The sequence below is a fragment of the Pelodiscus sinensis genome, chromosome 19 (genome assembly GCF_049634645.1).
Source record: "Pelodiscus sinensis isolate JC-2024 chromosome 19, ASM4963464v1, whole genome shotgun sequence".
Lineage (NCBI taxonomy): Eukaryota > Metazoa > Chordata > Testudines > Trionychidae > Pelodiscus > Pelodiscus sinensis.
In genome coordinates this window covers 22,581,455-22,598,276 of record NC_134729.1, presented here as the reverse complement: position 1 = coordinate 22,598,276, position 16,822 = coordinate 22,581,455, and the positions used below count along the sequence as shown (strand labels likewise).

Here is a 16,822-nt window from a genome sequence, read left to right as displayed (position 1 = left end):
ATGGCATTAGGATCACCTGGGCTACATCTAGACTGGCCCCTTCTCCGGAAGAGGCATGCAAAGCAGGCAAGTCAGAATAGGGAAATCCGCGGGGGATTTAAATAAACATGGCCGCTGCTTTTTTCTGGCTTGGGGGGAAAAGCCAGAAAAGAGCATCTAGACTGGTGCGATCCTCCAGAATAAAGCCCTTTTCCGGAGGATCTTATTCCTACTTGCAAGTAGGAATAAGATCCTCCAGAAAAGGGCTTTATTCCAGAGGATCACGCCAGTCTAGATGCTCTTTTCCCCAAGCTGGAAAAAAAGCAGCGGCCATGTTTATTTAAATCCCCCATGGATTTCCCTATTCTGACTTGCCTGCTTTGCATGCCTCTTCCGGAGAAGGGGCCAGTCTAGATGTAGCCCTGGGGTGCATGGAGTCAGCATCTTCTATCAAAATACATGGGTTAGGCAGCAATAGTGTCTGGCTTTTTAAGTGAATGGCTGATGACACTTTGCTAACACAAGACAGGACAATACAGCACTTTAAAAACTAATGAAGAAAATTGGCATGACCATACCAAAGGGCTACAATCAAAAAAGTGAACATATAGATGTGGTCACTTTCTTGATTGTATCCCTTTGGTGTGTATATGGTCATGCCCATTTTCTTCCATAATTTGATCTGAGGAAGTGGGTCTGGCCCCCAGAAGCTCGTTGCCTAATAAACCAGCTTATTAGGACGATACAGCACTTTAAAGATTGTCTCCTTTCATGGCTACATCCCTATTACTTTGCTAACAGGTGTCATCACCTACAATGATGCTTATGTCAGCACTAGAATCGCCAGCCGTTCTCTTTCCAAGCTTAAACCTAGTAGCTCTCCGTGGTGTGTAGATAACAAACTCAATGCCAAGATGCTGTTACAGCTCAGGTTTAACAGAGCAGGCAGCTGGGCTAGAGGTGGCCGTGATGGTATTGGGGAGGGGAACCGTTGGGGGTGGCCATTTCTTTCTCTGCTCAGGAAAAAGCCAGTGGGCATGGGGAAGCACAGGAGTCACTGCTGCTAAAGCAAAGGCTGCCCTGGAATAAGGAGGCAGGGGACCACGCTGCTGGCCAGCTGTAGCTTGGTGTTTGTCACTAGACACCGCTGCTGGCATTGTCAGCTGGCAACCCCCTCTCACTGGCCTGTGCTAGTCCATGTGTATGGCAAGTGACAATTCACACGTGCTCAGAGGATTAAAATAGGACTGAGCTTACTCCACACACAGCCCAGCTGCCTCTCGCCAGCTGGAGGGCACAGTCTCTGGTGCAAAAACGGCCTCCAACAAAGAAGGCGTGTGCAAGGTGGCCAAACAAGGTGCTCCTGAAAGCGCTGGCAGCGCTGGCTGCATTCACAGCTCCATACGTCCTGTTTCTCAGGGAGCATCTCGAGCTCCAAACTTGCCCACGTTTTTTTTTTTTTTTTTTGGCAAGAGCTGTTGCACCATTCCACCGGCTACAGCAGTCTCGTGGTTTTCCACAGCCTTAAGCACTACCCGTACCTGAGGTAAGTTTCATACCGTAGCTCTCTTCTTCCCCCTTTTTGCTCATTCAGTGAGCACGCTTGGCTGAGGGCGACCAGGGCTTATGCCTCAGCTGAGAAGCAGGCTGGGTGGCTGGTGAGGAGGGAGCCCCATACAACAGGCAAACCTGAGCATGGGGATAACTCGCTCTATACCAGTGATTCCCAAACTTTTCAGCATCATGCCCCCCCCCCCTTCTGATTTTTTTGAAAAACCCTCACCCCCCCCCCCCAAAAAAAAAACTTGAGCAAAAAAAAAAGGAACTAGGCAGGGCGGCAAATCTTAATTGTGGGGGGGAAGGGCTGGGTCATCTCATGCCCCCCCGCCCTGGAATTTCTTCACACCCCAGTTTGGGAACCCATGCTCTATACAGACCAGAATGGTCCAGTCGCAGTGGGGTGTCCCTGTTCGTCTCAGTGTGTAACAATGACGAGGGGCCCCCTACACTTTACTGGTCGATGTGGGTATAAGCTGGCGTCGGGCAAAACCGCTTTTGCGCGATGCATGATCTGCACGGAGAGGGGGCGGGTCTCCGTGCACGTTTGGAGTCGTGATGCACCCTGCAGCCGCCTCCCCGTTTGAGTCTGATCATCGCCGCAACGCCCAGCTGGAGGGCAAAGCACCGCAAGTTCTAGGCCAGCCACGTGGCCAGAGACTGGGGCAGGAATCCCAACCCGGGAGAGGGGAGAAAGAGCCTTCCATGCCCCTCCTGTGGGAGCCGTTCCAAACAACGGTTTGTAGGGCCAGGGTGGGAGGCTGACTCCTGGGGGGGGGGAATATGGGCTGGCGAGGTGCAAGGCCTAGAAGCCGAGTCTCCTAGCCCCCAGCTGAGCGCTCCAGCCACTGGGCTGGCTGGGGGAGGCGTTCTTGTATTTATTTCAGTGGTGAGCTGCCTAGGTATGAAGGCAATTCTCCCCTCCCCGGCCCTTGGCCTGTTTTGCCAACCTGCCCTGTTTCTAGCGTCCTGTAGGAAGGCTGCTGCGCTAGAGCCCCTTCCCCTGCATTGGTCGCTCCCTGTGCTTAGCAGCAGCAGGTATCTCGCCCCTAGGCCTGCCGAGGGGGACAGCAAAGGCTCCGTCTGTGGCTTCCAACCCAGCCCTGAAAGGCCCAGGCGAGGCTACAGCAGCCAGGCCAGGGCATTGTGATGTCACCACATGTCACAATGACGCAGCCGTGTGGGGCAAGCAGCTGCCTGGGGCGGGCGGATTCCGAGAGGGCCCAGCTACCTGAGCAGGGCAGCCCCAGGGCCGGGCGGGGGCCTGGACCAGGCCTTTCCAGCCCCCCCGCCGGATGAGCAGAGGCCATGGCAGAGGGTGAGTAGAAAGGACAGTGCCAGGGCAGCACTAGCACTCAGGCAAGGTGCTTACCAAGAGGCTGGGCGCGACCTGCCGCCACGTCGCCCTTCTCGCCGCTCGAGGGAGCACGTGAAGGTCCATGGCACCCAGACGTCCGGCCCCTCACGCTCTGCCCTCTCCGCTCCCGCTGATCTCCCTCTCCTCCCCGATGAGACGCTGCCACGTCGCCCTGTCCCACGCATGTGGCCAAGAGCATTTTCTGCCATCAGTTAACAACTTCCCCCCTTAGCAGCAGGCACACACAAGAGCGGGCAGCCAGGGGGCTGTGTCCCACTTGGGCTGCTTCCTGGGGACGTGCTGCCCTGCGTGGTTGTCCCCGAAGGCCGACCCCTTCCACCTGCCTCAGCTACCTTTCCCCTACAGGGGCTGAAACATCCCCTGGCCCACCTGTGCCCCAGGGCCGGGCCCACCGGAGGGCCGGGAAGAGCGGGAGCAGATGCGGCCGTCCCTCTAAGAACGGCAGCTCTTGCCCGGCACGTGCAGGGTGGGGGGGGTCACTTTGGTTGGGTTGCTATTAAAAGCGAGGCCGACGCCTGCAGCACTGTGAAAACCCCGCGCTCCTGGCCCGCCCAGCTGCCCATGTCGCTGTGCTGCTGAAAGGCCACCCCCGCTCCCATAGCGCCCTTCGTGCGGGGAGGTGGCGTCCTTAGGGGAAAGCCCTGTCCATGGGTGAAGGCCGGGTTTACACGCTGGCGTTAGGCCGGCAGATCAATGCTGCAGTAGGCACCGTTGTAGAGAGCCAGCCTTCCCCGGTCCCCACCTCACCATGTCACACCCACTCATCCCTAGGAAGCCGGTCCAAACACCAGGCAGGCTGAGTGTGTGGTCGAGGCACTGGCCTGCAACCAGGGGAGTGTGGTAGGCCTTTTAACTCGCTGTCTGCCTCAGTTTGCCCATCTGTAAAATGGGGAGGAGGAAGGAGCTACTCCTGCTGTCTGGTCCATAGCCTGGAAGCCCCCAGGGGGTAGGGACTGTCTCCCTGAGTGGATGTACAGCGTCAAGCGCACTAGGCGCCTATTCTGCTGTCTAGCTAATCTGCCTGGGCAACGTGTTCCCTGACCTGCCCCATCTCCCTCATTCTGTCCCATCAGCCACCCCAGAAGTCGCTGGGCCAGCTGCGGAAAAAGGACCACAGGGCGTGTCCTCCGACCCCACACTGAGAACGGCTTCGCTGGACAATGAGGTACAGAGGGGAGGGACGTCCTGGGCAGCGCCACACGGGCACTGGGGGGGAGGGAGGGTTCAGGGCCAGGGGAAGGAACACTCGCTGCAAACCCCTAATACGGTGAAGCTCCGTTCGCTCGCTCCCTGCAGCGCTCTGGCTCAGAAAGCCAGGCTCCCTGCCCAGCGCCTTGCCCCCTGGCTTGGGTTGGGATGGGAGCAGGTGCAATCCAGCCCCGGGGAGTCCCGCTTTCCTTACCCCCGGCCTGGCTCTTCTCTGCGGTTAGTTTGCAGTGGACAGGATGGTCAGCATGCCCTTGGTCTCCTCCATTTACGACCTGGCACCTGATGTCCCCAGCCACGACAGCAGCTCCTGCCTGGAAGCCACGTGCAAGGTGCCAGAGACCAAACCGGAGCCTGGTGCTGCTGCTGCCAGGCCTGCCCAGCTGGAACATGAATTTGAGAGTGAGTCGTGGGGCTGCGGCCAGAGCCTGGGAGAAGGGGGGACCCTCGGGGAGATGCTGGTGGGGTTTGATCCTTTCCCTGCAGTCTGTGTTCTTGCTCCCAGGAATCAGTGTCCCTGCTGGCCATGTAGGAGGCCAGTTTCCACTCTGGCCTGGTGCTCTAGGGCTGTGGCAGGGTCCCAGCTTGGCGAGAGCAGATCCAACTAGCTGCCCTGAGCACTGCAGCCCTAGCTGCCGACTTGGGACAGCCAGCGTGGCCGTGCAGCAAGGCTGCTTTTGCTTGTACTGACTGAGCCAGGAAGTGGGGGTACAGCCCCTCCCCCCTTGCACACGCTGGTAGTATAGGTCTCAGTCGCAAATGCAGGAGCAGCTGTTTGGGTAGCAGGAATTCCAAAGCCTGTGTAACCGCCACCAGGTAGATTTGAACCTGGGACCTCTGGAGCTTGAGCCATAAAGCCAGCTGGCTCCCAGCCTCGGCTGTAGAGCTCCCTTGTTCTGCTCTCTCGCTGTGAGCGGGCTACGTGCCACTGCGGGAGACTGACCCACGCTCGCTGCGTGAGTTACACTAGCAGGGAATTTGGACTCCCGCTGGCAGCTTCCTAGCAGCACCGTGCGACGCAGCAGAGGGCACAGGCTGGGGAGGCAGGGGCAGAGCTGGAACGCAGCTGTCTTGCCCCAGGACATCAAACCCCAGCTCCCGTCTCCTCCCTGGGGCTCCCCTCTCTGATGCTGGCCCATCCGCTGGGCGCACTCTGAGCCGGGGGAGCGGAAAGCTCCAAGCAGCTGGACTGATCAGCATTTCAAGCACTGAAGAACTCCATCTTCGCAGGCACAGACACCCCGCAGCCTGAGCCCGATCCCTCCTGTTCGCCCTGTGCCCCACAACTGCTCATGATCCCCCCTGCTGTCTGTCCCCACAGCTGTGCCAGCCGCAAAGACCCCGAGCAACGGGCTGGGCAAAGGCCCTCAGCAGCCACCCAAGCAGGTAACCATTTCCACCTGGGTAGTCTCCTGGGGACGAGCATCTCGCACAGAGATGAACCCAGCCCAGCGTGGGGGATCCCTGAGGCTGCCAAGCAACACTGGTCACTCTGAAGCGCTGCGCGATACCTGCCACCCTGGTCCTCACGTGGCCTCCTTTACCCTCCGCTCTGAGTCCCTCCTGCCACAGGGATTCTGCCCCTTTGTGCAGACGGGGATTGGTGGCAGACAGGATAAGTGACATGACCGAGGTTACACCAGGGAGTTAGTGGCAGAGCAGGGAATTCAGCCAGCGGGTGCCCTGACCACTGGGCCATCCTTCCTCACCGGCCCAGGATATACTTGGAAGGAAGCTTCCACCGCTCAGTCAGGGGATGACAGACAGAGAGCCCCCCCGCCCAGGAGGATGGGTGGTTAGTGTCTTGCTGTGAAGACCTCTCAAGGACTAGCTGGGCAACTTGTTCTTCTAATCCACTGCCTGCTCCCTCCCCTGAGCCACTGCCAGGAGCCCCTGACCCGAGCTCCTTTTGCTTGCAGGTGGTGACAGAGACCTCGGAGCCCCTGCCATCCGAAGGGACAGACGACATGGCGGTAGCTGCAGTGGCCTACGCCAAGGAGCCGAGCCGCCCCTCCAGGGCGGCCGGTGCCCGAGCAGCCATGACCAGCAGCCTCCGCAGCCTCATGAGCTCCAAAGTGGGCCAGCTCTTCCTGCGCAGCGTGGACAAAGCCCTGGACAAGTCGGAAGAGCTGATGAATCGTTATCTGCCTGTGACGGAGAAGGAGCTCGGTGAGAAGTGCTGCTCTTCTCGGGGGGCCATAAAAGGACCGAGCCCCCCCAATCTCCCTTCGCCCCCCACAAAACGTCCCACCCCCCGGCACTAGAAGTCACCCCTTCTACCTGCAGCGGGCGGTCCCTGGACATGCTACCCCAAGGCACTCATTAAGCCGTCCCTTGGAGTTAGAGGAGGCTCCCTATTGAACTCGTGGGCTGTTGTATAGACCCAGGCCCTCCAAGGTGCAAAGTTTCAGCACTTTGGCCCGGAGCCTCAAAGGTGCCTATGTAATTTTTCCATGCTCGTGAGGAATACATTTTATGTGCATGCGCGCATGCGCACCACCAGCAGAAACGTGCACTGCCAGCTGTGGGTACTGTGGGCACTCTGCTAATCAGCTGGGCGGCACTGGAATCTCTTTGGGGTGGCTGCCCAAGAGCTCAGCCTATAAAGAACCCTGCTCTGGGCCGTGGTCCCTGCCTCCTTGACGCGGTCTGTCTCTCTCTCCAGCTGCACTCACAATGAAAGGGCTGGATGCCTCTGCTGTGGAGCACCACAAGAAGGGTTGCCTGGTGCGCCTGGGGTCCCTGTCCACCAGCCTGCGGAACCGGGCCTTCATGCTCATTCTGAATAAGCTGAGACTGACCCGGCAGAACACCCACGAGAACCTCTCTCAGCTCCACCAGACGATCGACCTGGTACGAACGCGCCCAGCCCTCTCCTCGGCCTGCAAACTGTCCTGCCTGGGACCCGGCCAGAGCCCGGTTATCGGGGACACTCGCCACCTCCCATCCAAGCCTCCCTCGCTGCTCTTGCTCGGCTCATTGTGCCCAGCCCGGAGCAGGCTGACGGGATCCCTGAGTCCGTGTTTTTTCCACCCTGCAGATCGAACACATCCAGCAGAAGGGGCAGCTTCAGGGCAGCCAGGAGAAGCTGCGCAGCATGTGGAAACAGTGGAACCAGAAGCAGGAAGGGACTTGGGGGCCAATCGGCAGCAGGGAGAGCATCTCCAGAGCCAGCAGCAGCAAGGACCACTGCCCTACCGCCAGCAGCAGCAAGGACCACGGCCCCACCGCCAGCAGCAGCAAGGACCACCGCTCCTCCGTCAGCAGCAGCAAGGACCACCGCTCCTCCGTCAGCAGCAGCAGGGACAGCGGCTCGGCACATCTAGAGGTATCTTCCCTAGAAACCCGGACTGCTGCCTTCAGGCAAACCTCACCTCACTCACCCTTCCTTTGTGCTCTCCTGGCAGGTGGAGTCCAAAACCTTGGAGATGTCCCGCAGCCTGACGCAGCAGCTGCAAGCGACGTACCTGAACCTCCTGGACAACGTCAAAGACCTTCCTGTGCATCTCCAGGAAAAGATGCGGCATGTGTACGAGAACATGGCGGAGCTGCATGGCTACTTCTCCTCGGCCAACTCTGTCCAGGATCTGTCCAGCAGCGTGCTGAACCAGAGCCGGGGGAAGGTGGCCAAAGCTTGGGAGGCCTTGGATGAAGTGACGGAGTTTTTGTTGCAGAACCCACCTGTAACGTGGCTTGTGCAATCCTTAGTTTCCCTGGAAGGAGAGCTGCTGGAGACAGAGGAGCCGGATATATTGAAAGTTCTGCAACACTACGAGCCGCAGGACTGCAAAGAGGACTAGCGGGCCAGCTTCCGTGCTCAGCCCAACCAAAGCAGAGACCTCACCCTACCCCTGTACTCGGAGACTGGGTTTTACTCTGGCCCTCGTGGGCTGCACTTCAAACGTGAGGCACCCGGGTGAAATTGCAATAGCCAATAAATGGACGGCTTTGTTTTCCCATCTCTCTTCCAAGCTAAGGCCGTTGGTGCTAGTTAATCGCAATGCACAGGAAGCCAGCTAACGAATTCTCTCTCTGCACTAGCACCCAGTGCCCTCGCCTCACCTGTCGGAGTTTGCCTAACCGGTAACGGTACAGAAATTGCTGGCTAGTCCACTGTAGTGGATGGACGGGCCAGTAGTCGGCTCCCACCTCCAGGCTCCTAGGCGCTAGCATCCTCGTCCTTGGCTGCAAACGTGGCTGTGCAGCAATCCACTGACCTGGGAGCCAGCAACTCCCCAGCACCAGTTTAGGACGGGACATGGATAAAATAACTATGCAAATTCAAGGAGATTATTAATTTTTAGAATGTTCTGGGATTTGGCCCAGGCAGCCAGATCAACAACTTCCCTTCTCTGCCCCCTGCACCATAAACTCCCAAAGCCACAGTATCCCAGCTAAGAGCTAGGGCCCGCCTCCCCCCGCCGGGACATCATGGCGTGAACCCGGGGCACTGACAGCCATGATCACAGAGCAGCGCTGGATTAGCAGCACTCTCGCCGCACGGGGGTGGGCACCGGAACCATTGTCACATTCTCCTCTTGCTCAGCTCTGAGCGCTCAGCCGGCGGGTGGCTGATTTCCAAAGCAGAGGAGACTTGTTGGACTAAGCGTGGCCCAAAACTCAGCTGCCCAGATGGCCGAATCACCCTGAAATGCCTACCTCTCAGCCGCCCCCCTCTTCTCCCCTTGGCCTGGGGCGCTGCCCTCTCCCCTGCCTGGCTAGACAGCGCAGGCAGCTGCCCCATTTGCATCGCCCTCCCTCCCCGTGCTCACAAAGTTTCCTCCCCTTTGCTCAGTCTGTCCCCAGCACCCCCTTAGTCTGTTTCGGGCTCCCCCACATTCAGTTTCTTCCCCTCGTTCCTCAACACAAGCACCCTCCCTGCTGCCTGCAGGGCCGTTCTCTGGGCCGCCGCAGTCTCCTTTCCTCCCGCCAGAGCCTCGCGCTCGGAGGAAGGTGCCGTCTCCCCTGAGGGCAGCTGGCTGCGGCCCCACTGGAGGCCGTGGGAGAGCCCGTCCACCTTGCCCGGCTTCGCGCCCATTGACACGCTGGGCAGACGGTCGCCATGGGGACCGGGCTCAGCCCCCCTTCTCTCTACCAAGGCTACAGGGCTCCAGGGCCGTCCCGCTGAGGGCAGCCTCTGGCTTCAGGCCTATTAAGGTGCGACGGTGGCCATTTTGATTGAGGGCAAAATTTCCAATATAGGACTGCCAGGGGTCCGGTTTTTGCCGGGACTGTTCATTATTCGGGTCCCCTTGGGTAAAAAAAAACCAGAAAAATATCAGACGTGAAATGTCGGGTATTTCCTGTTTCTCTTGAACAGACGCCTGGCAAGAACAATTTTCCCCTGCCGCGTCTGGCGGGGACAGGAGAATGAGGAGCTTGGGGCCATTTAAAGGCGCAGCCCCCCCCCTTTTTTTTTTGGCTTAACTTTGTTCTCCCCCTTTTTTTCCCCTCAACAGAATTTTTTCCCGGAGGTTTGTTTTTTTTTTGGGGGGGGGGGGGGGGAGGGGTTCAGTATTTTTTGCTAAACCATCTGGCAACTCTAAGAGCAGCACTCTCTGAAAGTCACCCCACCTTCAGGAGTCGGCAACGTTTCTAGCCTCCTCCTCCCCACCCGTTTCAACAGAGTTCCCAGCTCCCCCACAAATTGTTTCAGCTGCCACCGCCAACCCAACCCCCCCTCAGATGCCCTTCATTTTACACCCCACTGCCCTCCCCCATCACAGCCCCTCCTACAAATCCGCTGCCCCCCTCAGGTGCAGATGGCAGAGAGGGGGCAGCAGTGAGAGCCTCCCCCCCTTCAGCCGGGGGCGGGCAGGGCTGGGGGAGAGCCAGAGCAACCCCATATGGCCATGGGCCCATCCTGCTCCACACCCCAGGCCGCCTCCATTGCAGAGACAGAGCCCGTAGTACCCGAGCGCCTCAGTCCCCGGCCCCGCCTCTCGCGCTGGAGATGGGGAGCTGGAGCAGCGAGAGGCTAAGTCCCTGTCAGGGGGAGCCGGAGGCAGATGGGGGGCCTGGGACCCTGCTGGGACCAAGGGGAGCTGGTCTTCCAGCTACACCCCAACTGCCACCCAGCCCCCTGGGGTCCTGACCACTCCCAGAAGGGGTCTGGAGGACACCGGAGGGAACATTAGCCCTGGTCTACACCAGGGAATTACTTGGAAATAACCCCCCTTATTTCAAAATAAGCGGCACGTCCACACTACCAAGCCTGTTATTTGGAAATATATTCGCAAGTCGGTTCTCCCGCTTTCCTCGGGGAACCACGCTTCCTTCAGAACGGTTATTTCAGGAGTTCTTTCGATTTCAAAAGAATCTCCTTGTGTCGCCACGCCCTGAGGGTCCTGCGAAAAGGCTGCCTCAGCCTCCAGCGTCCCACCCACGCCCCGAATGAGTCCCCTTTCCCTGTAAGTTCCCTCACTTCTCAGGCGAGTTCCCCCCACAGGCAGCCCAGCCTGTGCCCAGCTTTCCCCAGACTCAGCCCCTTTCCCCCAGGTGATGGTCTGGCTCCCTGCCCTTTTCGGAGGCTGCTTTTCCTCTCAACTCTCCTTCAGCCAGCTGCCAGGGGTTTATATAGAGCCCAGGCCCCTCCCACTCCCAGCAGCCCCTACGAGGAATGGCTAATTCAGCTCCTTGGGGTTTTTTTTTTTATCCTGGCACAAGCAGTCCAGAGCCAGATTTGCTCTCCCCCCCCCCACAGCATCTTGGTCCAGATCGCTCCCTCCCTCCTTGCTGAACCTACCATCCACTCCAAGGGGAGAGCTTTGCGTGACACGGGGCCAGACCAGCGCTCAGTCTGTGGCTGCAGGGTGTGATGGAGTGTGGGGGAGTCACCAGGCCCTGCACCCCACTCCTGCAGCCAGGCCTCGCTCTCAGCTGGCAGGCAGAGTTCACAGGGACACAGCGTAGCCCCGATTTGTTGTTATGGGAACTAACTAGGAGCATTCAGTACCATCCATCTTGCAGAAAGGGGGGCCTGGCCCCCCAGCTCTGGGCTCCTGCCCCCACCCAGGCCAGCGAGGCTCCCTTCTCCCTCAGCCAGCGGAAAACTAACACACCCCTAGCAACTGCTCACAGCCCCCCCGGGCCGCCTCCTTTGTTCAGAGTCCTGGGCAACACGTCACCTGACAATCCTCCACCTCGCTCGGGGTCAGGCCGGCCTGGGTCATTCCCTACCTGCCTCCCCCAGAGACAACAACAAAGTGAGCACCGTGGCGACAAGCGTGACCACCACCCCCACTACGTCCCACCAGGTCCCACCCTTAGAGCGTAAATTGCACTTGTTCTACCCAACTCATGGATGCAAAGTTAGGCGGAGGAGTGATGCTTCACCGCTGCTACCATGGACATGATGCTGCATCACTGTGCTATGGCAGCATAAAGCAGCTGCAAGGTAGAAGCAGAAGGGCTCCTGGCAATACCCCTGCACAAGCCAACTCCCTGTCAGAGTAAAGCTCTTTACATGCTCCTAGGCTACGTCTTCAGCTGTTCTTGTGCAAAAACTTGCGGAGCGTCTACACTGCACACGTGTTCTTGCACAAGTACATTTACAGTAAAGCATCGGAAAACAGGGCTTCTTGTGCAAGAGTTATTCCTCTCCCCACGAGGAATAAGCCCTCTTGCGCAAGAGCTCATCCACAAGAAAGCAGTGTGGACAGGCAACAGGGGTTTCTTGCGCAAGAAAGCCCTATGACTAAAATGGCCACCAGAGCTTTCTTGTGCAAGACAGCGTCCACACTGCCATGGACGCTCTTGCGCAAAAGCACATGGCAGTGTGGATGCACTCTTGTGCAAGAATTTTTGCACAAGAACTCTTGCACGAAACAGTTCTCGTGCAAGAAGCCTGCAGTGTAGACATAGCCCTAGAGTATGGCTGCTCTGTTTCCCAGGGCATCGGTTTCCCAGGGCACCTAACTTAGAGAAGGGTGGATTGCTCTAACTGCACCCCCAGATTAGGAGCCATGTGAGTGAGAATCTGTCCCCTGTGGTAAAACTCTACCCCATGTCAGTCACCAGTGGATTTGTCCTGTTCTTTGCAACACCCACGATTCCTGCTGTCTAGTCCTCAGCCAAATTCCACCAACCCTCACGCAACACAGCGCCAGCTGCTCTGCCCTAAGCCAAAAGGGAGAGAATTAGTCAAGTGACACTCCAGCCCCTGCACGCCGCACTGTGACTCCTGGTGAGCGTGTGCCACACTGACCCAAGAGGCCAGATTTGCATGTGCATGAGTGACAGGATATCTGCAGCAGCTTTACACCAATATAACTTGCCATCAGCATGTCCTTGAGCCCTTCTCCACACGATCATGCTGGCAACAGCCTGGTTCCAACGGGCCCTAAGGAAAGTCGCAAGACCAGGCATCCCCTCGGATTAGCAATCTCAAGCCTGACAAGACAAGGCAGAGCTGTGGTGGGAACTGGCCTGAGACTCAGGAGGGCCAGCTTCAATTCTTGCCTTGACCATAGATTTTCTGTGCGCTTGGCCACCCCATTTAACTTCCTTGGGCCTCCTTCTCCCCCGACTTTTGTAAAAGGGGATGAGGCTTTTCCACCTTTCTGCCTGTTTCCAGACTGCATGCTCTTCGGAGCAGCCTCTTAGTCTGGGCAGCACCCGGCCCTTGCTCTTTGGTGGAGCCTGTAGGAACTCCCGGGATACAAACAATCGATAAGCGCGCCCTCGGTGCTGGGTTTGTGAACAATGCACCCTGCAAATAAGGCCACATTGCTGGTAGCAGCCAGGGCACACACTGAGGGTGTGTCTACACTGCAGGGCTTAACTCGAAGTTATGCAAATTGAGCGACATCAATTGCGTATCTTATTTCGAAATAGGGAGCGTCTACACAGCACTTATTTTGAAATAGAGCACTCTTCCTCCGACTTCCCTTATTCCTCGTACAGTGAGGGTTACAGGAGGGGGAGTAAAGTCAGCCTCCAGCTTGACAGTATTTTGACACTATTTCGAAATAACTGCCTGCTGTGTAGACGCAGACTAAGTTATTTCCGAACTGCGCTAGTTATTTCGAAGCAGCGTTGCAGTGTAGACGTACCCTAAGTGAGTAAAAGGAGTCACTCTGGTTTAGGGTGATTGTTTATATGGAAGGTTTCCAGCGCAGCGCATCAGCGAGGAATATAAAAACTGAGCATTAAGCTGCAGCTTCCGGAGTTTTGGGGGTTGATTTGGAACAAGCCAGAGGATTTGCAACCAGTGGCCTGTTAGGCGCTGCATGGTTCTGCAATTCATCCGCCTGCAGTGCAAAGGAGACAGGACACTCGTCTTCCTTTTCAGATGGACAAGTCTTTATTTTACATATACAAAAGCTCAAGATCCTTCTGAAACACAGCAAACCCTAAAGATTTCTCCTACTCTTGCTGATGAGAGGAAGCCCCCAAGTTGTAGTAATTTATAAGCAACTGTATTTGAAATAAAAGCAGCCAGTGGCAACGCCTCCCCCATACCAGGGGCACCCATCCATGAAGCAAAACATCACAATGCTCCACTCTCGACTTTAGTTTGCTGGTGGAATGATACGCCAACAGCCTCTGGCTTTAAGCGGTCGGGGGACTGCAGGAAAGGGCATCCTACATGATTCCGGGGCTTCAGAGCCATAGGACCTAGGAGGGCAAATGGGCTGGGCATTTCTAATTCAAAGGTCCTGCAAAGTGCGGTTACACCACGGGAGCGAGCTGGAAATAACGCAGGATCCGTTCTCGGTGCTGCTGCTCCACGTTTCCACGCCAGCGCTCGGCTGGCTTGTTACCCACACAAAGGGTTGGGCCTGAAGAGCCAGCACCGTTACGGGATCACGCGCTGGAGTTTTCCGGGTTACGCAGAAGAGCTGCAATCCAACTGCAAAATCTGCAGGGCTGGGTCTGATCCAGAGACTCCAGGTGATTGTCCTATCCCCACGGGGGCCTGCAGCACCACCCTTTTTTGTCTGCCTTGTAAAATGGGCCAGACTGGACCTGGTGCTGCAGGGCGACCCAACGTGGGAGCTTTGGGGTTTATTTTTACAGCCAATCTCCCCCAGTCTAACCGCACTTCCAAAGGAAAAAACCAAAGGACGCCCCTTCTCACCCTGGGCTCACAGCCGTCACCAAGGGGCTCAAGAAAATAGACAAGTGATATTTTTTCATTAAAAAACCCTTTATGTTCAGTTCATGTCGGTTTAAATCACAAGAATTTAGGTGGAAAAAAAATACCCCAAACAAACAAGGAGACAAATACAAACATACAGCACAGAGCCTCCCCAGAAGTTCTTTCCTTTCACAGGAGCAGGAGGGGCGGGGGAACGAGACCTACGCATCATCTACGGTGCGACTTAGTGAAGTAACTCTGGGGACAAGGCCGAGACAGTCTCCTTCGCTGCCGTCAGTGCGGAGACCCTGCAAGTGTTCTCGTCCACGCGGGATTCGCCCCCTCAGCTGTCCTCCTCCTCGTCCACGGACTCCGACTCCAGGCGGACCCTTTCCCTGTCCAGTCCAGGCCTTTTGATCTCAGGAAAGTCTTGCCCGCTGCCAGGAAAGAGCACAGGAAACTCACCGCGTTGCCTCCATTCCCGGCTCAGACGATACGGTAGCCAAGCAGGGAGGCAGGGTCTAGGGCAGCGTTTCTTAAACTGTGTTCCGGGGCACACCGGTGGGCTGCGAGGCAGTCGGAGGTGTGTCGCGGACAACGACAGATTTCAAAATGGCCGCTCATAACTTTTCCCCCGACCCCTTTTTCCCCTCAATAACTCCCCACCCCAACTCCCCCTCAAAAAAAATCCTTGGTGTTCCCCATTAAAAAAAAATATTGTTTAGTGTTCTTCGGGCTTAAAAAGCTTAAGAGACACTGCTCTAGGGGGTACAGTCTCCTCCTCCTCTCTTCGTTCATACCGCTCCATGTATCCCTCCCTCCTCCGTTACACCCCCTCTATCCAGCCCTCCCTCCCTTCCACACCCCTCTGCCCAACACCCCCACTGGTACACTTAGGGGACACCCTTCCTTCCCTAGACCTCCCCCTGACTTTCTTGCCCCAGGCAAGGTTCCCAATCGTCCCTAGGCCAGAGCGCCTCTGCTATCGCTCTTGCTGGGGCAAGGCAGGCAGGCCATGCGGGCTGGCAGGGTTTAGACTCAATTTCCGCTGCTCAGGGCTGAGGCTCTGCACAAACACCCGATCCCATCCGGAGGGAGAACCACCTCGCAGAAGCCTAGAAGCAGACCTGCTGGCCCAACAGGGATTTCCTGCCCGGCTCCTTCGGCGCTAGGAAACCCAGACAGAGACCTGGCCTTGATGCGATCTAGAAAAGGCTGCTGGTCTGGAGTTCTGTACCCAGCAGCAGCACATCACTGCACCCCTCAGCCTCTGCCCCATGCATGCTGTGGATAGGGGGCTTCCCGGCCCTTGCCCTGCTGCTCCCCTCAGCAGGCATGAGATGGACCAGAAAGGGCCCCGGTCCCCTCCCACCGAGTCTTCCCCAGCCAGAAGGGGTCACTCACTCGTGTGTGTCTTCCAGGGATGCCTCTTGGTCTCCATCGCCAGATCCCTGGGTTTTGTCTCGCTCCTTATCCTCCGCGTTCTCCCCTTTCTGGGCCACAGACTCGCCGTTTACGGGGGCTGACAGATCTGCAGTGGGCGGGGAACGTGGCAGAGGAAGACAGACTCGTTCCTAGGCATGGCTCCCTCTTAGGAGCAATGGCAGACAGTGCTCAGTTAGGCCCCCTTCATGGGAGGACCTGCCTGCCTCGCAGCCCTGAATGCACTGAGGGAGCCGTGAAACAGGGAAGAGGGAGAAGGGGATGTCCAGAGAGGCTACAGGACTTGCCCAAGGTCACAGGGGAAGTCTGAGGCAGAGCAGGGGAGCAAGTCAGGCTGCTAAGCAAATCATGGGGCCCTTCTGAGACACAGACCATCTTCCTCTCCCTCTGGATCTAGCTAAGCTGGCAGCTCCACAGCCCCGGAAGCTAAAATCCTCCGGCCACGGCAGCCGCAGGGAAAACCTCCCGGTTCAGCGTTATCCCACCAGCTCTCTGGACACATCCCCGCTAAGAGGGCCAGGGTCTGGAGTGTGGTCAGTCCTTGCCCTCGGCTGAGCCCCGCCTCTCCTGGCCCTGGTTTCAGATGGGGGCTCTAGGCGCACCAGCACATTTTGGTGGCTAGGCACCTGGGGAAGATTTGACACAGCTGCCTAAAGGTGAAGCTACCCCCACCCCCTCCCCACTAGTTTGTAGTTCATCGGGGAGCCGACAGCCTCTCCCTGCCCCAGGGCACTGTGGGCGGAGGGCTGGCTCCGAGCACCAGAAGGGGCAGGGAGCAGCCAGCCCTCAGCGCGGTGCGCATCCATCCCGCCCTCAGTGCCGCCTGGCGCGCCCCGCACCCTTGTAAGAGCTGGCCAGAGCGCACCGCGTGGCACCCCAGCAGCGCTTTAAAGGGCCTGGGGTCCAGGACAACTGTCCCCTTTGCCCCTCATAGTCAGGCGGCATCTCGCATTTCATTTGTGTGCCAGGGACGAGTCAGGGGCACGGGGGGCTGACGGCCAGGCTGGAGCTAACCAGAAGGGCCCTTCTCTTGGAGGCAGCCTGTGCTACCCCCCTTTCCTGGCCATTGGGAACCCTTAGCCCCCCCCCAGCTTTGAACCAACTGGTGGCATCACAGGTCTGGAGGGTGCCCTGGGGTGCCAGAGGTAAAGAATGTACGTGCCCCTTCTTCAGGCTGG

General features: G+C 57.7%; 2 protein-coding genes across 5 annotated transcripts in view; one reads left to right on the top strand and one right to left on the bottom strand.

The window, feature by feature from the left end:
* Positions 1-2,719: 2,719 nt before the first annotated feature.
* LOC102446714 (perilipin-5) lies at positions 2,720-8,091 on the top strand. Its single transcript, XM_075903040.1, has 8 exons — positions 2,720-2,854; positions 3,988-4,079; positions 4,345-4,522; positions 5,442-5,506; positions 6,040-6,289; positions 6,786-6,973; positions 7,161-7,448; positions 7,528-8,091. The coding sequence occupies exons 1-8, from the start codon at positions 2,845-2,847 to the stop codon at positions 7,918-7,920; spliced, it is 1,464 nt and encodes a 487-aa protein (XP_075759155.1). The 5' UTR covers positions 2,720-2,844; the 3' UTR covers positions 7,921-8,091.
* A 5,310-nt stretch (positions 8,092-13,401) lies between these two features.
* HDGFL2 (HDGF like 2) overlaps positions 13,402-16,822 on the bottom strand; it is a 28,899-nt gene continuing 25,478 nt past the window's right edge. For all 4 annotated transcript variants that reach the window (XM_075903041.1, XM_075903042.1, XM_075903043.1 and 1 more), the window contains 2 exons: positions 15,606-15,732; positions 13,402-14,638 (listed from right to left, as the gene is read on the bottom strand). In XM_075903041.1, the coding sequence (XP_075759156.1) occupies positions 14,545-14,638; positions 15,606-15,732 (221 nt within the window). In that variant the 3' untranslated portion in view covers positions 13,402-14,544. The remainder of the gene's footprint in view (positions 14,639-15,605; positions 15,733-16,822) is intronic.